The 27414-nt window shown below is 41.3% G+C and overlaps 1 protein-coding gene across 2 annotated transcripts in view; it reads left to right on the plus strand.

Moving 5' to 3' along the window:
* The window catches only part of tou (bromodomain adjacent to zinc finger domain 2B toutatis), an 860023-nt gene that overhangs the window by 676611 nt on the left and 155998 nt on the right, over positions 1-27414 (plus strand). For both annotated transcript variants that reach the window (XM_080276402.1, XM_080276403.1), the window contains 5 exons: positions 11741-11862; positions 12189-12385; positions 13479-13720; positions 14335-14624; positions 25493-25715. In XM_080276402.1, the coding sequence (XP_080132528.1) occupies positions 11741-11862; positions 12189-12385; positions 13479-13720; positions 14335-14624; positions 25493-25715 (1074 nt within the window). The remainder of the gene's footprint in view (positions 1-11740; positions 11863-12188; positions 12386-13478; positions 13721-14334; positions 14625-25492; positions 25716-27414) is intronic.

Raw genomic sequence — 27414 nt, forward strand, 5'->3', positions numbered from 1 at the left:
GCACACCACAATTATTTTAGCTGTCTTTATTCGAAACCCACTTGAAAAAAAAAAATTTTACTTTATGCCGACGCATGCAAACATGTTGGAGCCTTCAAAAACGAACAGAAACGAAACAAAAACTAGCTAGATTTGACAGCTCGGAGGGGAGGGGAGGAGGGAGGGGAAAGGGGGGAGGGGAGATTAGGCTAGGGGAGGGAAGTGGAGGGAGGAAAGAGGAGGGGAGGGAGGGGACTGGAGGTATGGGGAGGGGAGGATAATTTTTACTCTTTATCATATTTTTATTGGGGGGTTCATAACCATTTTCCCTAGCTAGATTTGACAGCTCAGCAGGGAGGGGAGGGAGGAGGGGAAGTTAGGTGAAGGGAGGGGAGGAAAGAGGAGGAGAGGGAAGGGAAGGGGAGGGAGGGGATTGGAGGTATGGGGAGGGGAGAGGAGGGGAGGATAATTTTTACGATTTGCCACATTTATTGGGGGGTTTGTACCATTTTATGTTTTTCTAAGCACATTACAGTGGTTTGTAACATCAATACATACCAAAAAAAAAATTGATTTTGGTGATTTTTGTACGTATTTTTGTGAAGAAAACAGGTGCGAGCGGCGTATTTTCTTTTTCGCCGGAGCTGTGAAGGGTAACTATTTTAAACTTTGACGGCCCATAGCTCGGTAACTATTGGGTCTAGGAGGGCGGGGTTTGCATTTTCAGATGTGTAAATTCAAGCTCTATAAATCAGGCATAAAACTTTTAACCTTTGAGAAAGTCGAAAAATAGGCCTGTTTTTGCATCCTGGGGGACAGTCGAGGCTGGAGAATTGCATACCCTAGGGGTTAAGCGAGTAATCCATCCATCATCCAATCTTACGTTGCCCCATGCGGAGCCTAGGAGCCTGGGGCTAGGCATGTTGGTCCTGACATTTAAGCTGAGAGTGACCGGTCTCACTCATCCCTGAGTGGCATTACGTGAACAGTAAACCCCAACCACCCCTTGGATATAAACCTTCACTGGCTCAATCCGATTGGAGCACCATAATTACCCACTAAACCATGGGACGCCAAAATTGGTTTTATGGTTACCACCCAGCGTAGTAAATGGTTTGCTGGTGTACAGGAAACCATTTGGCTTGTCACTTAGTGTAGAGTCACCCACAGGCAGAAGGAAGAGGAAAGAAAGACAGAAGAGTGAGTGTAAAGTCACCCGTAGGCAGAAGGACGAGGAAAGAATGAAGGAAAGAAAGACAGAAGAGGATGGAAGGAAAGAAGGATGGAGGAAAGGAAAGGGCAGACACCTGAGAGCAGCGCTACATCGAGTGAGTGGATGGTGAGTATCCCCACCAACCACTTTAAGTGAGTAATAATAATTATATTATTTGCCCTTTTGTTTCTCGATAGCGCCAGTTCTTCCAAAGGAATTCACAAGCTAACGTAACAAGTTTTGACTTTTGGAATTAGAAAGATTGTTACATCTTTAACCTCTAACTGCTGGGTGTCAGTCAGAACTGTTGAGAAATCGGCTGCTGGATGGCACCGGGTGTTGGTCGGAACCACACTTGTTTACGCCCCACAGTTTGAAGTGGCTGCCATTTTATCTTGTCACCGAAAGTTAAGGAGGGACTCCCACCAGCTGAACCAACCATACCTCAGTCATCTCTGTGAATTTGCCAGATGTAAGACCATTTTTTCTTAACTCTTCTTGTCAGATTCCATTCCCGTCACATGTGGACTTTTGCCTCATCCACCCTTGCCGAGGATTCGAGGAGAGGACTCAGTGATAATGCCATGGGGCATGCCTTGGATGCCGCTGTGTCTAGTTTATCTAGTAATGAAGAAGTTAACTCATTTGAGGGCAAGGCCATAGTCTGGGCCGCGGGCAGACGCACGAAGATTCGCAGCAAAAATTAATCCTCTTCCTCACGTCATTATTCATTGATGCAACGTCATACAGACCTGGAAACACTTGCAAGAAGAAGAGTTGGTGAGTAATATGGTCTTTAACTTGTTTACCTGATTGCCATAGTTTCCGAGACATGAAGGTTTGAGAACAGGCTATTTTTGGGAAAATTCCCGTAGTGAATGAAGAATGGCACCACGGAGGGGTTAGGTACCTTGTACGACGATTATGTTTTCCGAGCTTGGTACGTCGAGTCCTATGTCCCATATAGCAAGGTTACATAAAACTGGAGAGCTGTAACCCCGCCTCCTTTATGATGTAAGTGGTACCTAGCTGATGGAAACTAAGAGATCCAGTGGTGGAAGGCATGATCCGGCCCACTCCCTGGATGTGGGGACCCCCCCATCCCCCCACCAGCCATCTCTCCACCTCCTACTGCCCCATTGGATCCTGCCCTCTGTGTCCCCTCCCATCCAAACAGCCCCCCATACCCCCTCTAGACCATATTGGCTGTGTGTAGCAAGCATATTCTCTCCCTTTCCACCCCTCCTGATGCCCCCCCAAACTCCCTCCACCTCCCTATTTCTCAAGGACGTCCCTTGCTCGCTCATAGCGAGGAGTGACTTTTTTTTTTTTTTAGTTGACTGTACAGTAACCATTAGACATATGAGAGTGAAATATACATTTTCTGGAGTGTAAAATCAAGCCCTTTAAATATATAAGACTAAAATTTACTTTTGTGCATTTTTTTTTTTTCGTTCTGTACACGCGAGGGGTAACAATGTTTATTTTTGACATTCTTTGATGGTTGATATTGCGGTAACCATTAGTCATATGTGAGTGAAATATACATTTTTCTGGTTTGCAAATTCAAGCTCTTGAAATCTGTAAGGAAAAATTTACCTCGATTAAAGTTGAAAAATCGGACCCTTTTTGCAGTTCCGGGGGTAGGTGGGCTGGGAGATTTGTGTACTTAAGGGGTTAACATATACAGGCATACCCCAGTTTAATGATGCAGTTGGTTACGTAAAAACCCATCGTTAGGCAGGGTATCGTATCTCAAGGTAGATTTGACACATAAAGTACTCTATAGGAATGTGTTTTTGAACCTTGGGTTTTGCCCCAGCCAACTCCTAAACCCACCCAAAAGAGTCCAAAAAATGTTTAAAGCCAATTTAAATGGCCTAACAGCTGTAAAAGAAGCTAACCTAAGCCTAAAACCAGTACCTGTCTCGCTTGTACCTAGTCAGGGTCACTGGAGAGTGCGATCTCCGACTCATATTCAAACTCGGTAGCGAAGAAGCAGCATCACTGTATGCAGTCCCACCATCAAATGGTCCCAGGACAATTAAATAATCATCTGTTATTCCTAATAATAATGTATGAATGACGCAGAATCGTCCAAGGTGAGCATTTTTGTAACGGAGAATCGTTGACCTTTTGACAGGGAATTCTCATGACGGGGAATGCGATTGATGATGTGACCGGGATAGCCTTTTCAAAGGCCCCTCCTTATGTCATTTTTGTTACTGTTCTGGTTGCTGAGCTCCTTTATTTTCTCATTTATTTAGAAATTCCTTTGTATTTTCAAAGCATTTTCTTTGAACAGCCTGAATGTAAACACATGATTTATCAGTCGATGATGCAATCAGGATATCCTGCTGAATGGCCCCTCTTTATGTTGTTTTACTTACTGTTCTGGTTGCTGAACTTTATTTTCTTCTCACCTATATTCCAACATTTACCGGTATTTAGAAATTCTTGTGTATTTTCAAAGTGTTTTCCCTACTACCCAAATATAAACATGATTTGTCGATTGATGATGCGAAAGCCTTTTCAACGGCCCCTCTTTATGTTGTTTTAGCTACTGTTCTGTTTGCTGATCTCCTTTATTTTCTTCTTTCTTATTTTCCAACATTTGTTTAGAAATTCCTATGTATTTTCAAAGCTTTTTTTCCTTGAACAGCCCAGATGTAAACGCATGATTTATTGATGTCACAGTTTTCATAAATGCATGAAATATTTAGTCTCTAAGGTTTTCATAATTATTAATATTTATTTGAAATTATTATAATGTATTTCATGATAGGTTAGGTGACAGCTCAATGGTCAAACGCAAAATATTCTTTGCTGAGTCACCTAGTCATCCACACTGTTTTGTACCTCGTCTGATGGGCAAGAATCCGTACCCCAAGTAACAGTGTTCACCCCACCTGTGACTAAAACACATTAATCTAAGTCTGAAAACTGTTTATTACTCAACCTAAACACAAAATTTCAGTCTAAAATATCATCAAAATCAGTAAGAAAAAATCAAAACCCATCGCAAAACGGGGGGTAGGCCTATGATATGCAGGGTAGGGTGGTACTTCTACCCCCATCACTATTTCGGGGTATCGCTTCTAGGGGTATCATAAATCGGGGTTTGCCTGTAATTGTATAAACTTCATTTGCTGGAGTGGCAGCAACTAAACCCTGTAATCATCCATCATGCCATCTCAAGATTATAACTTCTGGAAAAGAGAAAGGCTTTAAGCTGCCGCACTATTTTAATACTAGTAAAATGGTTAGATGTGTAGATTCTTAAAAAGAAAGGATAAAAAGGCTACTGAAAGTTCTAAATCATGGCTTTACCTTCAGTAACCTAGTTGAAGCTTTTATTTCTTCAGTAAAGTTATAAGAAAGCTTAAGAATACAGTGCCTTTGTTTTATTCTTGTATACAGTGAAATACATTATGTTAATGATTTATTAATATAGTATTTCTGGTTCTGTTTTAATGTATGGTTATTGGTATTGCCAAGCTGAATACTTAATCATTTATAGCACCAGAATTTTATTGGGGATTACAGTATATTGAAATTTATGTATTGGTTTGAATGATGGTAAAGAGATCCTTTCATGGCAATTTGATGGGATCATATCATTGACAATATTAGAGGGGCAGTGGATACAGTTTAGGAGTTTTTAAGAGGTGAGTTAACTGGGAAGTACATAAATGAGTTAATATTAGAATGCATCAATGAGTTATAGATGAGTTAGCTAAAATATACACTAATTAATTAACTTAGAAATGCCTAGATGACTTAACTGAGATATGCATGAATGAAAACAACTTAAAAGATCGTGGATGAGTTAACTGAGAAAGGCGTAGATGACGTAAATGGAAAGTTTATATATGAGTTAACTGAGGATGACTTTTGGAGCTGCATGGAGTTATAGGCAAAGAAATACAGTGATCCCTTTGCTTTCGTGCATTTGGATGTAATGGTTTTCGCTATTGCCACCAGATGAAAATGTAGAGTCCAGCTGTAATCACACATTTTCCTGGCTGAAAAACATCGCTGTCACACACCTGAGCTGGTTTCTGCGGACAGTGATGGTTCAGTGCCCGTGGTTTCTAATGTCTTTGAGGGATTCAGAGATGAGGCCTTACTTCAGAAGATAATCGCAGGTGGTGGAGACCTGTAATTCTCCACCCCTTAGCCTCAGAAACTCTTATTTTAAGCCCGTCTCAGGTCTCTCTCTGGTACGAGTTTCTTTCTTATTGTGCCTTTTTTCATCACTTTCTGTTAACCTGACCATGCCTGTGTGTGTGTCTGATACCAAAATACTGTGTATGTATGTATGTACAGTCAGGTCTTACTGTATGACTTTGCTGCATGATAAATTGCTGCAGCACCAATTCAAAAGTTATACCCTTTTTTTGAATAGTGATTAAAAAAAAAAAAATGATTTTGCCAGAACAATAATTTCGATGGCCACCTCCAAATATCTCGTGCGGACATGGACATACACATGCCAACATTCAACTGTCTGAGCTAGCATGGTGCCCACCATTTACATTTGCTATGATTGTTTGCCTTTTATTCCATTTTGTGCATGAAAGGCCATTGAAACACCATTGCTATCACCAAATAACAGTGCAGGTGCTTAACAAATAGTGCAGTATGTGATTAAGTGAATTGATAACTTTTTGTGTGTGAAACACTGTAACTTGTGACTTGGAAATTGTTTCAACTGCACATACAAAACTTCCCAGTCAGCTGGTGACAGTGTCTCTTTGTCAGCTGATGATGATGCCTCCCAATCAGCTGATTGAACCAAGATGGCCACCCAGGGTTTACATTTGCTGTGATTGTCTTCCTTTCATTCCATTGTGTGCATGAAAGGCCACTGAAACACCATTACAATCGCCAGATAACAGTGCATGTGCTTAACAACTTGTGCAGTGTGTGATATTAAGTGAAGTGATAACATTTTTTTTGTGGGTGAAGTACTGTCAAAGAAGAGGGAGAGTGACCATGTGTGGTTTGTCACAAGTGCATGGGAAGCAATTCCATCATGTACAGTGTGTGTAATAAGTGCGTGTGTAAGAGATGTAGTGGTATTAGAGGTGGTTTCAAGATAATGCTGATTTTGTGTGTACGGTGTTGGGGAGAGCATGTGGAGATTGTCAAGCTTGAGGGGATTGATCTTGCTGGTGAGTCTGTCGAGTGTGTGGAAGAGTTGTTTTACTTGGGAGACATGTTATGTGCTGGAGGTGGGACTGGAGCAAGCCCTGTGGCTAGAGAAGGGAGTGGTTGGATGAACTTCAGGGAGCTGTTGCCTCTCCCAACATTGAGAGGGCTCTCCCTCCGTGCTAAGGGATCTTTATATGTGGCATGTGTTGGGAGTGTAATGCCATATGGTAGTGAGACCTGGGCAGTAAAAGAAGCATAAATGTACAGAAATGACAATGGTTAGGTGGATGTGCAGTGTGTCCTTGAGTATGAGGCCTTTGGGGGGGGGGGGCTTGGTTTATGATGGAGGAGTTAGAGCAAGGATGGGACTGGAGTGTATTGGTGCTGTGATGAGGAGAGGTAGATTGAGATGGTTTGGGCATGTGGAAAGGATGGGGGGATGACAGTTGGGGGCAGAAAGTTAGAAGTATTAACCTTAGGGGTAGGGTTGTGAGGGTCAGACTGAAAAGACATAGGACAAGGTCATAGAGTGTGACCTCAGGAATAAGGGACTGAATAGGGAGGCTGCCAGAGATTGAGCCATATGGAGAGCTGCCATTAGGTGACCAGGGCTGATGCATGCAAAGATGTTGGAACCGTTGTAAACAAAGTGAAATGAACTGAAACTTGTAACTTGGAAATTGTATCTGGCAGGCATGCTACCCTTGGTGGAAAGTGTGATGTTACTGAGGGATGCCAAGGGCAAACCTAAAAGGGTAATTTTTTTTTAGATTTTAGGTTTCACAGCCGAAGGCATCCTCCATCATCCAGCCCTTTTGATTTATCAGAAGAGGCTGGATGACCCCATCGCTGATGTCTGTACAGGATGTAACACAGCACCCCATTCTATTATGACATTATGGAAGACTGCATTGCACACAATCACATGTGTTAACAACACAACATACACTCCTTGAGAGCTCTGTGGGAAAGCCTGGTTTCGGCCATGACCTTCCTTAGGGACTCGGAGCTGTTCAGCCAGACTGCCTAGGGAACAACTGCTACTACTACTGCTGCTACTCCATTGAACTAATGTTTTGTCAATCCCATTGTACAATAAAATAATCATTATGCGATAGGTTTTCACCTGACACAGTCCTATCGTATAGTGAGTCAGGTCCGTATTTAGTGGGTTTACATTGTTGTAAAAGGGAAACTTTAGGCTTGCAGTTGGAATGCCTGGTACCAGTTTGGATAAATCCCATAAGTTTTGTGCTTTCATTATTGCACTGTTTGTGTATCATACACCGTGCTTGTTACCAGGTTTGCATGATAGCCAAGGGATCACTGTAGATGAGTGTAAGACATAGCGTGACCAAAGTGGTAGTACATTAATAGTTTTAATTGACACCCTTATATTAATACAATTTTGGAAGAAGGAATGCATAGTAAATGGAAAGAAGACAGAGAGAGAATGCAGAAAATATCTGATTAAACAAATATTTGTTGTAGTGCACAAAACTGACCCAGTATATTGATCAGAACTTGAGTAAAGTCCATTAGATTGCAATACATGCACATTAATTTTTTTTTTTCTTACCCCCTCATCACCTGTTAAAATATGTGTTGTAATGACATAATGTTTCAAGGAGGCTATTCCATTACTTCATGTTATCCCTGATGTGATTTAGCAACAAAAGTGCCTTAAATAGGGACCAGAGTTCCTTAAATAGGTGTCCTGTCAGTTCAGTGGTATATTTAAAATAGCATACAGAGTAGTAGCAGAATTAATGCATTAAATCAAGGATTTACTGTATATGGAAATGAATTTGGTGAAAGAATAACGATAGGAAGAGAATAAAACAGAATGGAGTGGAAACCTGGAGTTATAGGAAGGATGTTGGTGAGTGGCAGTAGAAGAAAGGTTCAGAGGCATTTTTGTTCCAGCCACTGGACTGAACCAAGGATTAAACACTGTATCTGGTTGCAGATGAATACTGTATACAGTGGAATTGCCATCTACAAGGTAGTTCTATGATTACACCTTGTAGAATATATGTTTGTAAATTAAATCCATTTTAATCCCAACCAGAGTCCATCTTTTGCCTACAGCATTCCACATTGTCCCCCTCCCATTGGATTCCCTTATTAGCTGTATATATTGCTGCCAAAAATCACCCTAAAATGCTAGCCTACCTATGTGAGAAACTACCATAGTAATATGATGTTTAATGACACCATGACCCTCTCACTGCCAGTATGCTGTCACATTCACACCACAGTAGATTAGTAATGGCATAAGCAGGGTATGAAGGTACAAAGAGATAAACTGGAGATACTGCGGACATCTTAGAAAACTAGTTACTGTACTTTGCCCAAGAAATGAGCCTGACACTGTTTCCTCATGTAGATCACTAAGTACCACTGTAGAATTGACTATTTCTTCCTGCCTTTACTATCTGTTTTGTATCAGAAACCACATATTGCACCAGGTTCATCATATTATAGGTTCCTAGGAATACTGTGTCACATAGATAAGTCTGTTTTGTTGTTGTGTAGATGGCAACACTATTTAATGACAAGAAAATTGGAAGTTAAGATTTAGAAATCTGGTAATTGATAGTTATTGTTTCTGTATAGATCCCATCATCATCAAGGATTTGTCATTGCCTCATATAAACAGTCTGCATCCAGATGGAGGTTTTGCAAATTTTTTATCAAAACTTAAGTAACAGATATTGAATTTGATATTATGCATCCTTTCATCATACATTTGTGATGGTCTTTGTCAGTTTTGTCATACAGTATGTGCATGGAATCATATCAGCAACAATGTTTTCTTTGTAATGTTAAAGTAGATCTTGTTATGTGTTGTGGATGACTGTGATGTCCGTGCTTCATGTTACAGTATCAGTGCTTGCTCGTTATGTTTGTCATTTTGAAAGACTGTTCCATACTTGCATGGGTCTTTTTTTTTTTTTTTTTTTTTTTTTTAATAGAAAGTTTTCTCAGTGGTTGTATCATTGTTAAACTATACTCTGTTGTATAATTTCTGTATTTTAAAGAGGTTGTGATTAGTGAAACACATGCTACCTTACTTTATTGGAATGGTTATTTTGAAGGCTATTAATATCAAGTTAGTTCATGGATATGATAATGTATCGGGATTATAAATTTCATATCATTTTGCATTTTTTTTCCTCTTTTCTTTTTATTTACATCATTATCAGTGAATATATTCAGCTTTTGTCATCCATATGAGTTTGCTGGATGTGAAGAGTGTTGTGATACTGAAGTTTCTGTCACCTTTGCATTAGGTTCAACATAACAGGCATTGCTTATACAGTAATTGTGAGAAGGTTGGGATAGTATAGGATATGATTTTGGCTTCTGCCAGATGACTTTATTCAGCTGTGATAAGCATCCCTCATTAGAGGGCTAAAACCTATAGTGATTAACCTGTAAGGGATAAGTGGGACACAGAGATGCTTTGATGAACTGTTTTATTTAGTGTAAGGAAACACCACATTCTTTAAGAATAATAGACCATAGTGGATGGTTGTATTTGTGAAGTGTTATGAGAATGTTAGGTTTGGGAAATTGGTAATTTCTGTATTCAGAATTTTGAAAGTTTTTTTTTTTTTTTTTTTTTTTTTTTTTTTTTTACCCATTGATTTACTTCATATTATAGTGCACCTTAGCTAGCTTAAAGTTGCAGAATTTACCTTGCCTGGTCTTGTTAACATTTGTTTAGCTTTGTGTCATTACTTTTGTTCATGTTAAACATATTCTGTGACAGCTTTAACCCATTCATTATAATAACATATAATTTGTTAAAATTCTTAGTATTACCAGATGATTATATTCAGTTAAGAAGAAACTTCTCAAATGATAGAGCTTTTATATGTATGCCTCCCTTTAACTGAAAAAAAATTGTTTGAAGCGGTAGGTAAAATAGAACAATATATCCTTGGGTTGAAGGGAACTGATTTAACTTTCTTCTCAGTTTTGCATCCTTGTCGTCTTTTTTGGATCTAGAAATTTGTTAGTTTTAGTTATGTTCAGCTGTCTTATCTGCTCTTTGGATTTTTTTTTTCTTTTTAAATCTGCCACAGAGTCAGATATAGATATACCTTAACTCAGAAGTGCAGTAATGTATTATTTTGAAAGCACGTTTTCCATAGTACAAATATCAGTTTGAAAATTCAGTGTAGGTTTGTTTAGTAGTCCAGCAAAAACCAACAAAGCTCAACTTTTTGCAGTTATCAGGATGTTCATTATTGGAATGTTTCATTCCTGAAGCAATGGGATACTTATGATCCACAGATTGGAATGCACAGAAGTGAGAATGTTGAGATAGATTAGTTGGTTACCTCTTGCAAGAAACTTGATGCGAGAGGTATTAGTGATGGGAACTGGAAGGGTAAGATGGATTGGACATATTAAGAGGAAGGAGGAAGGTGACTGATGGAGGAGAGGTACAGGTATAAATGAGGAGGGAAGCCAAGAGGCAGATTGACGAAGACATGGGATGAAGTTCTGTGTGGAGACCTCCAGGATAGGGGATTGAAAAGAGAAATGATTCAAAATCACCACACAGTAACAGCTGCCATCCAGTGAATAGACTACTCATGCTAGCAAGGTCATTGGTCTTTAAATATAAATGTAAATGTATGAGTTATGTCTAGCTTCTAGGCAAAGCTAAAGTGCAATATTAAGTTTACTTCTGTTTTCTCTGTCTGTCTGTCTGTCTGTCTGTCTCTCTCTCTCTCTCTCTCTCTCTCTCTCTCTCTCTCTGGCTAATTCACACATTTTTATGCAGCATAAGTAAAACATGCTTTGGCTGCACAAGTTAGAAAGCAGCCTCTCTCTCTCTCTCTCTCTCTCTCTCTCTCTCTCTCTCTCTCTCTCTCTCTCTCTGGCTAAGTTACACTTTTGGCTGCACAAGGTAGAAAGCAGCCTCTCTCTCTCTCTCTGGCTAATTCACACATTTTTATGCAGCGTAAGAAAAACATCCATTGGCTGCACAAGTTAGAAAGCAGCTGTCTCTCTCTCTCTCTCTCTCTCTCTTTCTCTTTCTGGCTAATTCACACATTTTTATGCAGCTTAAGAAAAACATACATTGGCTGCACAAGTTAGAAAACAACCCTCCTCTCTCTCTCTCTCTCTCTCTGGCTAATTCACACATTTTTATGCGGGGTAAGAAAAACATGCATTGGCTGCACAAGTTAGAAAGCAGCCCAATTAACATTTGCAGTCATGTTTTTTTTTCTTACATCAGTTGATACTATATAGTTATGAAAGGTATCCTATGGCTGAAGGGGATAATGAATAATCAGGTTGCAAGACTGGAGAGACATTAGTACAGTACAATATATTGAAAGCTGAATGGTTATAATATTGTTTCATAAGGAGCGCGAGCGACGGCGTTACCATGGGGTGCTGGTGAGAGCCCTGGAGGGGAGGAAAAGGCATGAGGAACGGGAGCGACGACGAGAGGAGATGAAAGAGGAAAAGAGAGCCTCCAGGGAAAGGTATGTCTAGATTTGAAGTGATTACACACACACACACACACACACACACACACACACTCTCTCTCTCTCTCTCTCTCTCTCTCTCTCTCTCTCTCTCTCTCTCTCTCTCTCTCTCTCTCACCCTCTGTAAATTATCATGTGCATCATGTATTAGCCACTGCTTCACACACACACACACTCTCTCTCTCTCTCTCTCTCCCCTCGTAAAGTATTATATACATCATGTATTAGCCACTGCATTATGTTTTGTTGCAAGCTATAATTCTCAAATGAACAACCTGATGTCACTTGCAACTCACCCTCCCCCCCACAAACATACATTACAGGAAGCGAGAGGAACGTCTACAGGCCCGTGAGCTAAATCTGCTGATGAAGGAGGTGCGGGAGGACATGGAGCTGACTGATCACGTCCCACTTCCAGATGTTCCTCGGTTGGATGGGCTCAGACTACCACCAGAGGCCTTTGGTAACATCCTCATGGTCTTCGAGTTTCTACACAACTTTGGAGAGACGCTTGGCTTTGGTGAGTACACTGATGGTTGGATACAGGCAATCCATATTAAAAGTGCGATTTGTAAAATATCAACTTGCCCCCTTATGAGTAAAGTATGTGTTTTAAAAAATATTAACATTTTGTAGATAATTGCTTGTGTGTGTTAAGGGAAACTGGCATGTCAACTTGAAAGGTAGCCTTGAAAATTTGGATAACATTGTTTCCTTAATTTGTGGTAGATTGGGGCACTCACCATCTACTCACCCAATGTTTTGTTGCTGTGGGTGTCTGCCCTTTCCTTCCTTCCTTCCTCTTCTGGCTTTCTTTCCTTCATTCTTTCCTCTTCGTTCTGCTTGCGGGTAACTTTACACTCCCTCTTCTGTCTTTCCTTCATTCTTTCCTCTTCCTTCTGTCTGTGGGTGACTCTACATTGAGTGACAAGTCAAATGGTTTCCTGTACACCAGGAAACCATTTACTATGCTGGGTGGTAACCATATAACCAATTATGGCACCTGGTGGTTTAATGAGTAATTAAGACTGTCCAATCGGATTGAGCTGGTGCAGGTTTATATCCAAGGGATGGTTGAGGTTTATTGCCCATTTAATGCCACTCAGGGATGAGTGAGTCTGGTCACTCTCATCTTAAATGTCAAGACCAACTTGCCTAGCCCTGGGTTCATACGCTTCTCTATGGGGCAACATACGATTGGATGATGGATGAATAGATGTTTCCTTAATTTACTGAGGATTTAAAAGCAAAAATGAATATGTCAAGAGTAACTTATAATGAGGTTTTACGTATAATGAGGTGTTAAGTTGGTAGTTTATGGTGAGTGTGATACAGCAGGAGTAGTGATTCAAAATTTGGATAGAGTCCAAAATGGTGATGTAGTGAAATGATTATTTGGGGAGCTGGTGGTGGACATTTTTGTGTAGCATCACTGACTCACATGTCAGGAGAGTATCTCAGTGAGTATGGAAATTCTGGGTGTTTGAAAGTGGTTGACCACATTTCTGAGCATTATTAAAAAAAAACATGAAATAAATAAAAAATAATTTAAGTCTTGAGGAACTTGCTGCTAATAAAGTTAAGAATGCATTTTTGTGTGTGTGATTTTTCAGATATGGAGTCACTGCCATCCATCCAGAGCCTACAAATGGCTCTATTAAATGATGGTGAGAGTGAAGAGGAACTTTTGAGTGTGCTGTCCCATCTCCTGGTGTGTGCCATTGAAGACCCTGGCATTCCTTCCTCCCAACGCCACACCACCATCCTGGCACAGACACTTAACAGGGCTGACATCACCCATGCCAATATCTCCGAGATACTACGGGTCTACCTCAATGCTAATGCCACAGGAGAGGTGAGTGCTGAGGCTTATGTTAAGCTATAGTTCTTTCATCTGAACTTGGCCCAGATTTTTTACCCTGTTATATCTTATTTCACGTAGCTCAGTGGCAGAAACGAGTCATGCTACAGCTCTACATCCTTTGCATAGCACTTCTTGATGAATAGCATCATATTCTAGTGTTAGTGCCTGCTAAAACTGAGTACTGTATTCAGAATGGAGAGATGGCTGTTTTAGGCCAGATTAAATTGAAAATAGTATAGATTCTTAAACTGCTTTTGTTTGTATTGTGGTAAAATAATAATTGTTATACATAGATATAAAAATGACTAGGATGCATCATTCACCTGAACATCTTCTGACACTAGCCAGAATAAAATACTAAAGTATCTCAGTTATCCTTTACTGGTAATTGTCAGATTTTAGGCCTTATAAAGGAAGTGTTCTTATCTTAATAAATTTTTTTTAAGGTGGTTCATTTAAGATCCCAAAGTATCCCAGTTGTTTGTAAGGGGTTAATGTGCCTTGATTGCTGTTGAATAGGCAGTCGGAATTGTATGAGTCTGTGCATATGTATGTGTGTGAAGTATTGTCATATAACTAAACTCTATATACACCACCATGGGCAGGTGCGGGTGATCCATGGGTTATTAGGTACGGAGAAGGAGCGCCGTGAGAACCCCAAGAAGGGTCAGGACTGGGACTCCAAACTGGCAGAGATGGATGCCTACAAGATGTCCCAGTGGCTCCAGAGGCTTCCCTTCCTTGCCCTCAATCCTACTCAGAAGAGTGAAATTGTAGCATATGTGTGTAATGAACTTCTACAAAACAAGGCTGTAGTGAGACAAATAGAGGAGTCACTGGACCGTCACAATGGGCTTAAGACTGAAAAATGGAAGCTTGATGCCAGGATAAGAAAGTGAGTTGATGTGTATATTTCTCAGTTTCAGAACGTAGGATCAAGTATCAGAATTTCGTTATTTTGCAACATGTGATTCATGAGTAATGTTTACATTATGTTTTATAAATACCACTGCTAAATGATTTCCGTAAACCAGGAAATCATTCAATACGCTGGATGGTAACCTTATAATCAACCAACACGTGTTCCCTACGTGTCGGCAAGTGAGTTGGCGGAGGGTTAATGTCCCTCCCCGGAAAACAACTCACTAGAAATACAAACAAAAAGCCTCGGACCAAGACAGACCAACAGGTGATGACCAAGGACCGGACACAGGACATGGTATGGATTGCAACAGGGAAAGTAAGGGGTGCGAATGATGAGGTGAAAGAGAGAGAGAGATTGTCCTGGTGTTTGAGGGTGCAAAAGTGGACATATGTGGATTAACTGTGACTAAATGAAGAGGTGAGAGTGGGAGAATGGATGGCATATATGCACAGGAGTAGGTGAGAATGAGAGGGCAAAAGAGGGTGTATGTATTGTTGTGTACAAGAGATGGAAGGAGAATATAAGGGAGTATGGATTAGTTGGTTCAAGGATTGTGTGGGTAAGATTGAAAGTAGGAATACAAAGGTGGGTATGTGCTGACGCAAGATTATGCAAGTCAAGTGAAAGAAGAGTTCTGGACAAGTGTGGAAGTGTGCATGGAAAAGTTTGAAAGGAATGAGAGAGTGTTCTTGATTGGAGATATGAATGGAAAAGTAGGGAGTGTAAAGGTAGATGGAGTACTTGGTGAGTGGGGTGTGCCTGCAGAAGTGGATGAGCATGGCAATGGTCTAGTGGACATTTGTCTGGGGAGGGGGTTAGTGATAGCCAATACCCTCTTTAGGCACAAAATGATCCACAGGTATAGGTGGTAAGTGATGAGAAGGGTGGCTGGTGACCTGAATGAAAGGAAGGAAGTGATTGATTATGTGTGTGTGGATGACAGTGGTTTGTAATTGATGCAAGAGCCTACAGAGGTTGGGGGAGTGGACTTTTTGACCACCACTTGGTGGTGGTGAAAGTAAAGCTACAAATGCAGTTGCTGAATAGAAGGGAATTGAAGGACAGGAGGAAGTAGCCCATACAAGTAGGGTAGAAAGATTGCCAGAGGATGGAAAAAAGTCAGAATATTGAGAGAAGTGGAGGAGTGATGGGTAAATATGATTTGGAGCAGATTGGGGAGGTGGAAGGTGTGCATGATATTCACAGAAGAAATCTGTGCAGCATGTGAGGTGGTACATGGGGTGAAGAGAACACGAAAAGGGGTGCAAGGAACAGCATGGTGTAATGAAGAGGTGAATCAAGCTGTGCCACAAAAGAAGAAAGTATAATATAGTGAGTGGAATGGAAGCAGAGGCATGGAGGAAGTTGAGAGATGGTAGAAAGAGTTATATGTAGAGAGGAAGAGAGAGGTGAAAAGATTAGTAAGAGAAAGTAAGAAGAGAGTGGATGAGGAATATGGAAGGGATTTGAGTGTAAAGTGGAGGGAATATACGAAAATGTTCTGGAAGGAGGTAAAGAGTGTTAGACAAGGTGATAAAGAAGTTAGTAGGGGAGTGAAAGATGAAAATTGTAGATTGATAGTGGAGAAGAGAAAAAAAGTGAGCAGATGGAGAGAACACTAAGAAACTCTTAAACTTAGAGAATGAAAGTAATATTAGTGTAAGTGGCTGAAGAACAGTTGGGAGAAGGAGGGAGGTGAGAAGGAAAGAAAAGATCAGTAGGAAGTAGTGGAAGCAGTGAAGAAAGTCAAAATTGAGAAAGCCCCAGGAATTGGTGGAGTGTGTTGCAAAATGATGAAGTATGGGGGAGAGATAGTAGTAGAATGGATATGGAAGATGTGGAAATTGGCCTGGGAGGAAGGCATAGTCCCAGAGGATTGGAAGTCAGGTATAATTATTCACTTGTATAAAGGAAAAGGGGAAAAAGATGTGTGTAGTAATTATTGGGGCATTTGTCTTCTTAGTGTAATAGGAAAAGTATATGGATACTTATTGACAGAGGCATTAATGAACAGTACAGAGCCCTCAAGAACAATTTCTTGAGAGTTACTGATGTAACATGTGGTTGGACAAGAGGACCACCAAGACATAAAGTAACTTGGTGGTGGGATGAGGGTGTAGAAGCTGCAGTTAAGGAGAAAAGAAGGCTTTTCTGGGAATGGAAGAAGGGAGGTAGCAAAGAGGAATATTTGGCTGCCAAGCGTAGGGCTAGAAGAAAGGTATACAGGGCAAAGTCTGAGTCACGGAGACTATTACTTGATAACCTAAATCGTGGGGAAAGGAAAAATATGATATTTAGGGTGGCAGGTCAAGTGAAGAGGGATAATCGGGATATTATAGGTGAGCAGTGTGTGAAGAATGATGAAGGAAGGGTAGTGGTGAACAGTGAGGATATTAAAAATGCATGGAGAGAGCATTATAACCGGTTGTTGAATGAGGAGTTTGACTGGGACAGGAAAGGTTTGGAGCCAGCAGATCCAGTGTCTGGCCCTTGGCCTTTGATTGATACTGCTACTGTGAGTGAGGCAATAGGCAGGATGAGGGAGGGGAAGGCAGCAGAGGTGTCTGGGTTGACTGCCGAAATGCTGAAGGCCTCAGGCGACATAGGGGTGAGTTTAGTCATTGACCTCATAAATAGGATTATTTATGAGTGTGTTGTCCCAGATGATTGGCTGAAGAGTGTAATTGTAAATGTGTATAAAGGGAAGGGTGATGCCCTGGAAAGAGGAAATTATAGGTATAAAGCTTTTAGATCAGATAATGAAGTTAATGGAGAGAGTTTTAGAAGGTATGATTAAAGAAAGAGTGAATATTGATGAGATGCAGTTTGGGTTTATGCCAGGTAGGGGGACCACTGATGCTATATTCATTGTTCGACAGCTTCAGGAAAAATATATTGGTAGGAGAAGGAATCTTTATTTTGTTTTTGTTGATTTGGAGAAGGCCTTTGACAGAGTCCCTAGAGAGGTGGTGAAGTGGGCAATGAGAAAGCTTGGCTTGGAGGAGTGGCTGGTTAGGGTTATGGGTATGCATGTGGGTGCTCACACCCAGGTAAGAGTGAATGGAGATTTGAGTGATGGGTTTTCCGTGAATGTTGGTGTGCATCAGGGGTCAGTCTTGAGTCCCATGTTGTTTATCATGGTACTTGAAGCCCTTTCACGTGACTTTAGAAACGGACTCCCGTGGGAGTTGTTGTATTCTGATGATTTGGTGTTGATTGCAGAGCATGAAAGGGAGGCAGAGGAAATGTTTAGGAAGTGGAGAGATGGTATGGGGCACACGGGTTTAAGGGTAAATGCAGATAAAAGAAAAGTGATGATATCTAGGGTTGGTGGCAGTACTGTCAAAGACGAGGGAGAGTGGCCATGTGCAGTTTGCCACAAGGGCGTGGGAAGTAATTCCATCTTGTGCAGTGTGTGTGATAAATGGGTGCATAAGAGATGTAGTGGTATCAGAGGTAGACTGCGAGATAATGCTGATTTTGTGTGTACGGCGTGTCGGGGTGAGCAGGTGGAGATTGTCAGACGTGAAAGGATTGAACTTGGTGGTGAATCTCTTGAGTGTGTGGAAGAGTTTTGTTATTTGGGAGACATGTTGTGTGCTGGAGGTGGGGCTGGAGCTAGCTCTGTGGCTAGGATGAGAAGTGGTTGGAAGAAGTTCAGGGAGCTCTTGCCTTTCCTGACATTGAGAGGACTCTCCCTACGTGCTAAGGGGTCTTTGTATACAGCATGTGTTAGGAGTGTAATGCTGTATGGTAGTGAGACCTGGGCAGTGAAGGAGGAAGATATTCGCTGGCTCAGACGTACAGAAATGACAATGATTAGGTGGATGTGCAGTGCGTCCCTGCTTCCAAGGCCTGGAGGGGCTGGGTTTACGGTGGAAGAGTTGAGAGGTAGGATGGGACTGGGGTGTATTGGTGTTGTGATGAGGAGAGGTAGATTGAGATGGTTTGGACATGTGGAGAGGATGGGGGATGATAATTAGGTGAGGAAGGTGAGAAGTGTTAATATTGGGGGTGGGGTTATGAGGGGTAGACCGAGAAGGACGTGGGACGAGGTCATTAAGTGTGACCTCAGGGTTGAGGGACTGAACAGGGAGGCTGCAGTGGATCGTGCAGCATGGAGAGCTGCCATTAGGTGGCCAAGGCCGACTTATGCAAGTATGTTGGAGCCTTTAAAAACGAAAACAAAGAGTTTGGGCAATAACAGAGAAATTAGTTGGAGAAGAACAGGGAGGTTTTAGGAAGGGAATAGGTTGTATAAATTAGATATTCATCCTTAAGTCTTTAGTGGAAAAGTTTCTGGAGAAAGGAAAGAAGTTGGATGTGGCCTTCATGGATTTGGAGGAAGCATATAACAGAGTGGATAGACAGGGAATGTGGAAAATAATAAGAATAAATGGAGTAAATTGGAAGCTGTTGAATGCCATGAAGAGTATGTATGAGGGTGCAAAGGCTACAGTGTGTGTGGATGGTGAACTGAGTGAATTTTTCTATCTGAATGCTGGATTGCAACAGGGATGTGACATGTCTCCATGGCTGTTCAGTCTGTATATTGATGGAGTTATAAAAGAGATACAAAATAGGGCAGTGGATGTTGGCCCTAATGAGAGAGGGCAGCGTTTAGAAACTTCCTGTACATTTGTTTGCAGATGATATTGTATTGTTGAGTGAAGACGAAGGGGACCTGCAAGCTAGGTGAATGAGTTTGGAAGAATGTGTAAGAAACAGAATCTTAAGGTGAACGTAGGTCTTCGAGAGTAATGAAGTCACTGAATGTACAGTGAGGTTGGATGATGAGGAAATGGAAAATGTGAGTGCATTTAAGCACATGAGTACTGTGATGAGTAAAGATGAAGTGCTTGAAAGGGTACAACAAGGAAGAAAGGTTGCTAGTTGTTTGAAAGCATTGATAGGAAATTTCCTGTAAACTAGGAGATCATTGACAACGCTGGGTTGTAACCTTGTAACCAACCAACCCGTGTTCCCAATGTGACAGCAGGTGGGTCGGCAGAGAGTTAGTGCCCCTTCCAGGAAAACAACTAACTAAAAATACAAACAAGAAGCCTCGGACCAGGACTGACCAACAGGTAATGACTAAGGATCGAACAGTGGACATGGTACGGATTGCGACTTTGAATGTAAGGGGTGCTAATGATGAGGTGAAAGAGTGAGAGAAGTTGTTCAGGTACTTGAGGTTGCAAAAGTGGATGGATGTGGAATAACTGAGAGTAAATGGAACGGTGAGAGTGTGAGAGAATGGGAGTATGGATGAGATATATGTGTGGAAGTGGGTGAGAATGAGAGGGCAAAAGAAGGAGTGTGTATTGTAATGTGCAAGAGATGGAAGGAGAATATAAGAGAGTATGGATCAGGTGGCTCAAAGATTGTGTGGGTAAGATTGAAATTTGGTCTACAAATATGAGCAGTTTTTTGCACCAACGCAAGATCGTGCAAGTAGAGTGAAAGAAGAGTTCTGGACAAATGTGGAAGCGTGCATGGAAAAGTTTGAAAGGAATGAGAGAGTGTTTTTGATTGGAGATATGAATGGAAAAGTAGGGAATGTGAAGGTGGATGGAGTAGTTGGTGAGTGGGGTGGGCCTGCAGAAGTGGATGAGAGTGGCAGTGCTCTAGTGGACATTTGTCTGGGGAGGGGGTTGGTGATAGTCAGAACCCTCTTTAGACACAAAATGATCCACAGTCATACTTGGAGTTTGATGAGAAGGGTGGTTGGTAAACTGAATGAATGGAAGGCTTTGTTTGATTATGTGTGTGTGGTTGATAGAATGAGAAGGTGTGTATTGGGTGCAAGAGCATATAGAGATTGGGGAAGTAGACTTTCTGATCACCACTTGGTGGTGGTGAAAGCCAAGGTTCAAATGAAATGGAGGAATAGAAGGATTGAAGGACAAGAGGAAGTAGTTCATACAGAGAGGGTAGAAGGGTTGCAAGAGGATGGAAAATAGGCAGAATATAAGAGAGAAGCAGAGGAGTGATTGGACAAATGTCATTTGGAGTAGATGGGGGACATGGAAGGTGTGTACAAGATATTCACAGAAGAAATTTGTGCTGCATGTGAGGTGGTGTGTGGGGTGAAGAGAAGATGAAAGGGGGTGCAAGGAACAGCATGGTGGAATGAAGAGGTGAGTCAAGCTGTGGCACAAAAGAAGAAAGCATATAGTGAGGATGAGAAACGGGTGTGGAGGAAGACGAGACGGAAGAGAGAATTATATGTAGAGAGGAAGAGAGAGGTGACAAGATTAATAGGAAAGAATAAGAAGAGAGTCAATGAGGAATATGGAAGGAATTTGAGTGTAAAATAGAGAGAATAAAAGAAAATGTTCTGGAAAGAGGTAAAGAGAGTTAGACAGGGTGTTAAAGAAGTTAGTCAGGGAGTGAAAGATAAAAATGGTACATTGCTAGTGGAGAAGGGAGAAAAAGTGAGCAGATGGAGAGAACACCTTAAGGAATTGTTGAACATAAAGAATGAAAGTAATGCACGTATAAGTGGCTGAGGAATGGCTGGGAGAAGGAGGGATGTGAGAAGAGTGGAAGAAGTCAGTAGGATGCGTGGGGAAAGCCCAAGGAATTGATGGAGTGTGTGGTGAAATGCTGAAGCATGGGGAGAGATAGTAGTAGAATGGATATGGAAGATGGGCAGATCGACCTGGGAGGAAGATCGAGTCCTGGAGGATTGGAAGTCAGGTATGATTATTCTCCAGTACAAAGGAAAAGAGGAAAAGAAGTATGGGGTAATCATAAAGGGCATTTGTCTCCTTAGTGTATTAAGAAAAGTATATGGTAGGATACTTACTGACAGAGTTAGGGAAATAACAGAGAAATTAGTTGGGGAAGAACAGGGAGGTTTTAGGAAGGGAAGAGGTTGTGTAAATTATATATTCAGTCTTAGGTCAATAGTGGGAAAAGTTTCTAGAGAAGGGAAAGAAGTTGTATGCGGCCTTCATGGATCTGGAGAAGGCTTATGACAGGGTGGATGGGCAAGGAATGTGGAAAGTATTAAGAATATATGGAGTAACATATGACAGGGTTGATAAACAAGGATTCTGGAGAGTATTAAGAATATATGGAGTAAATGGGAAGTTGTTGAATACCCAAAAGAGTATGTATGAGGGTGCTAAGGCTTCAGTGCATGTGGACAGTGAACTGAGTGAATTTTTAAATTTGGGTTGAACCAGGGATGTGTTATGTCTCCATGGTTGTTCAGTCTGTATATGGATGGAGTTATAAAAGAGATATAAGGTAGGGCAGTGGATGTTGGAGCACCCTAATAATGGAGGGCAGTGTTTGGAAACTCCCTGTACTGTTGTTTGCAGATGATACTGTGTTGTTCAGTGAAGACAATGGGAAGCAGCATGGCTTGGTGAATGAGTTTGGGAGATTGAGAGAGTGTATAAGAAACGGAATCTCAAGGTGAATGTAGGGAAGAGTAAAGTTATGGTCTTCGAGAGAAGTGAACTCACTGAATGTACAATGAGGCTGGATGATGAGGAATTGGAAAATGGGAGTGCGTTTAACCCCTACACCGCGGGCTTGTTTACCAATGACTTGCGTGTCCCGCGGGGTTATTTGGGCTCCGACAGACTCTCAAAAAATATTTTGCCAAAAATCAGTTATTAGTCCTAGAATAATAAAATTACATATGCTTATGGCACATACCTTCAGCTTTCTCCTGGAATGATTGTTGAGCCTTCGTCGGTTACTGTAGGACTTGTGGAGACCTCTGAAGTAGGGTAACGAAGTCTCCACTTTACACTTCCCGACAACCCGTAATATGATTACCACAGCCAGATACAAACACTATAAACACTATTCTACAATTTTCAAGTAGTTTGGGATCCATTCTAAAAAAAAAAAACACTGTAAAAGCAATGGAAATTACGAGCGCGTCTGATCGTCGCACTGGCACTAGTTCGCTCTTGGTACTCTGTCATTTATTATTCATAAAACCCCTCACACTTTATATTTCTATTACTATATAACACTTATATATTTCTACAGTCTTTATCCATAAGTTTCCTTCAGTAGTATTAGTTTATTGTCACTGTAGGGATTCAATTTCTTTCAGTAAAACACGTAGCATTCACTTTCTCGTCTTGTATACTGGCATTGAGAGTGAATGTCACTTTCATCTTCACTCTCATAACTCATAGCATTCAGACATGCTAGAGTGAAACTTTCACTTTCATTACTCCTAGGGTATATACTCATATTCTTATAATACTACTCATTTACATTTCTATTTACGTTCTCTATTTTATTTACGTTATTTACATTTCTATTTTATTTACACTGTGTTGTGCACTGTCACTTGAAATAACTTATAAAACTATTTTCCATTGTTCACGTATATTTACATTCATTACTTTCACTTGCTGTTTACACATTATTTACACATTATTTACAATTCCACTTGCACTGTTTTACTCAATAGAAAGATCGTACTCACTCTTTTATCAATTGTCAGCCCTTTACCTCTTTCCACACGAGGTTTAGTAGGGGGTAAAGGTCACAGGGCCATTTGCATGGGGGTGAAAAAAGGCCTTGAAGTCAGCAAGAAGAAATATACGTACCCTCGCTTCAGAAGATGAGAGTAAACTGATAACGGAGGGCCAGCGTGGAGGCCTGCTTAGGGGTTATTCAGAGTTACCAATATTAGTTCTTGAAACAGCTAAGTCTAGCACTGAAATGATTGGCAGGAAATCTAGACAATACATTATAAATTTGGTAGTTCCAGGTGAATGTAAATATCACTTAGGCTTCTCCCTTCCCTCCTTACATGTATATTTATTACAAAAATAGATTAGAGGCCTACTTAGGTGATATATATTCAGAGCTACCAATGTTAGATCTTGAAACAGCTTTGTCTAGCACTGAAATGATTGGCAGGAAATCTAGACAATACATTATAAATTAGGTAGTTCCAGGTGAATGTAAATATCACTTAGGCTTCTCCCTTCCCTCCTTACATGTATATTTATTACGAAAATAGATTATACGGCATATTTCAAGGGGAAAAAAACAGCGAAAATTAGCGAACGAGTGCACGTGAGGTGTTGTCAGGTGATAATTAGCCAATTCCAGGTGTATGGCACTCTCACTTACCTTATTTCTTTCTTGTATATATTATTTGGTATAAGAATAGGACATAGGGCTTATTTCAATGGATGAAATCAGTGAAAAATTCCAGGGAAGATTTACTTAGCGTAGCACGGCCGGGCAGGCGCGAGGATAGGGTAATGGAGGGGGGGTAGGGAGGGGAGTCAAGAACGGGGAGAAATGGCTAAATTGTCAACAATGGATGGGAGTACAGATGAGATTAGGAGTGCTGACTAGTGTTGGACATTGGCAGTACTGATAGATGATACAAGCCCCCACTTGGAAGCCCTGGTGAATTCAAAATAACACAGAATCACAAAAGCGACGCCCCGCTGTATGATCCCTTGCTCCCAAGCGTCACGAAAGTGACGCCCCGCGGTTAAGGGGTTAAGTACGTGGCTACCTAGTGTGATGAGTAAGGATGGAAGTTTAGAGGGTGAAATGCTTGAAAACATACAACAAGGAAGAAAGGTTGCTGGTTCTCTGAAAGCAGCGATAAGAAACAGGGAAGTGAGCATAGAAGTAAGAAAGTCGCTGCACGACAGTGTTGTGAGACCAACTCTTTAACATATGGAAGTGAAGCTTGGACACAAGTCAAGAGTGAGAGCAGTGGAAATGAGTTATTTGAGAGGAGCATGTGGTGTCACATGGGGAGACAGATTGACAAATGAGGCAGTGAAGGAGCATTTCGGTGTGGATGTTGATGTGATAGAAAGTGTTAGGAGAAATACATTGAGGTGGTTTGGCCATATGGAGAGGATGGGGAGCATGAGACTGATGAGGAGAGTGTATGTGAGTGAGGTGGAGGGGGGGAGAGGGTAGAGGAGGCTAAGGATGAGATGGAAGGATGTAGTGGAGAGGTATATGAGAACGGGGGATCTGATCTGGGAGCAGGGTGGTGAAATGACGAGGGACAGGATGACATGGAGGCGATTTGTTTTTGGCCACCCCTTATGGGATAAAGGCGTCAGGCTATAGATACATAGATGGATAACAAATAGGGAAGTGAGCATGGAAGTAAGAAAGTCACTGCATGATAGTATTGTGACACCAACTCTAACATATGGAAGCGAAGCCTGGACCCTGTCAGAAGGACACAAGTCAAGAGTGAGAGCAGTGGAAATGAGTTATTTGAGAGGAGCATGTGGAGTTACATGGAGAGACAGACTGACAAATGAGGAAGTGGATGAACATTGTGGTGTGGATGTGGATGTGATAGTAAGTGTTAGGAGAAATACATAGTGGTGGTTTTGCCATATGGAGAGGATTGAGAGTGAGATACTAATGAGGAGAGTGTATGTTGGTGAGCTGGAGGGGTGGATGGGGGGGGGAAGAGGGAGTAAGAGGTTGAGGATGTGATGGAGGGATGGAGTCGAAAGATATATGAGAGAGGAGGGTGTGAGCTGGCGGGAGTGCTGTGAAATAGGAGTAAGGATGACATGGAAGCTATTTGATTGTGGCCACCTCTTTCTGTTTTAAGGCATCTGGCAATCGATAAATAGATACTGTAGACATTAAATGACCAGGAAAACTAATGAATTGCCTCCTATGCAGTATTCTTCACAGATTTGACAGTGCAGTACGATAAATTGCATTGATGCTAAATAGTTGAAATTTTATTTTTCTACTTTTCATCTCACTTGTAAGTAGGGTTATGGACCAGAATGATAATAATGTTGATTGTTTCTCCCTCTATAAAAAATGACTGATATCACTTTTCCCAGGTTGCGCATGAGTGTGGCAAGAAAGCGCATCTACAATGCTGCAATGCGGTCAATGATGGAACACCGTGGGGATGACTCTAATATGTCGAGTGTTTCTGGGATCTCTTCCTGTCATGGGGAGCATGAAAAGGACAAGAAAGATAAAGATGATGAGGAAGAGGAAGAGGAAGAGGAGAATGAGAGTGGCAATGATAGTGACAACTTAGAGGAAATACCAGATGAGGTATTTTATATATGTATACCTATATATATATATATATATATATATATATATTGGTGGTAGGTGAGGGCACTTACCATCCACTCACTTGATGTAGTGCTGGTTTGAGTGTCTGCCCTTTTCTCACTGCCTTCCTTCCTCTTCTGTCTTTCTTTACTTCATTCTTTCATCTTCCTTCTGCATACGGGTGATTTTACACTCCGTTCTCTGTCTTCCTTTCCTTCACTCTTTCCTCTTCTTTCTGCCTATGGGTGACTCTACACTGAGTGACAAGCCAAATGGTTTCCTGTACACCAGGAAACCATTTACTATGTTGGGTGGTAGCCATAAAACCAAATTATGGCGCCTGGTGGTTTAGTGCATAATTATTGTGTTCCAATTGGATTGAGCTGGTGAAGGTTTATATCCAAAAGGGTGGTTGGGGTTGATTGCTCATGTAATGTCACTCAAGGATGAGTGAGGCCTGCCACCCTTATTTTAAGTGTAGAGACCAACTGCCAAGCCTCGGGCTCATACGTTCCTCATGGGGCATTGTAGGATTTGATGATGGATGGATGTTACGTGTAATACATGTGTTGACTGATTGCTTGATTGTGTGCATGTGTAAAAGGGGGGAAAGTGGGGTGAAAAGGGGGACTTAGGGCGAATGTCCAGAACCAAGTTCCATTTTTCCCATAGGTTTAGTTATTTGTATGGCACAGATTTCAGTGGCACAGGCTCGGTCCAGAACCAATTAGCCGCGCCTTAGGCGACTTGACTGTATATATATAAATATACTGTATATCAGTGATATGGAATGAAATGGATCTGGACAGCCAGTGGAATGCATATAGGGATTGCTTGGTTAGAAATGCTAAAGCAATGTGTGTGTGTGTAGCAAGAGTAACGACAAAGAAGAATGGTACGGCATGGTGGGATGATGAAGTTAAGAGAGCAGTGGAGGAGGAAGTGGCTAAAGTGGTTACAGGACAGGGGGTTCAGTTGAAATCAGAACTAAATATATTGAGAGCGAGAAGCATGTAAAGATACAAATGAAGAGGAAAAAGAAAGAGGTAAATGATGATCTAGGAAGAAAAATGAATGCAAACTACTCTGAAAGTAGGAAGTTATTCTGGAAAGAGGTGCGGAAATGTAGAAGTGAAATCAGAAAGATATGTGATGGTGTGAAGGATGTAGGTGATGGATTATTAACCCATGGGGATGAAGTAAGGACCAGATGGAAAGAATATTTTGAAAGCCTGATGAATAGGAATATAGAGAGCCGAGTGGCTGTAAACATGTTTGGTTTTCGGGGTGCGCAGAGAAGGAATGCAGTGTTAGGACACGTGACTCTCGCACAGGTGAAGAATGCTGTGAAGTGGCTGAAAAATGGGAAAGCAGCTGGGGTTGATGAGGTGTATGCAGAGATGATTAAGTGTAGTGGAGAGAGTGGAATGAAGTGCATGTTGGAGATGTGTAAGAAGGCATGGATGAGTGAAACTGTGCCAGCAGAGTGGAAAAAGGCTGTGATTTTACCCGTATGCAAAAATAAAGGTGAGCGAAGTAAGTACTGTACAAGAATTATCGTGGCATAAGATTACTGAGTGTGTTAGGACAGGTATATGGAAGAATAATTATAGAGAAAGTAAGAGAGATATCATAAGTCTTAGTGAGTGATGAACAGGGTGGCTTTAGGAATGGCAGAGGATGTGTAGATCAAATA

The sequence above is a fragment of the Coenobita brevimanus genome, chromosome 65 (assembly GCF_032717465.1).
Source record: "Coenobita brevimanus isolate Jiangsu-jjx chromosome 65, ASM3271746v2, whole genome shotgun sequence".
NCBI lineage: Eukaryota > Metazoa > Arthropoda > Malacostraca > Decapoda > Coenobitidae > Coenobita > Coenobita brevimanus.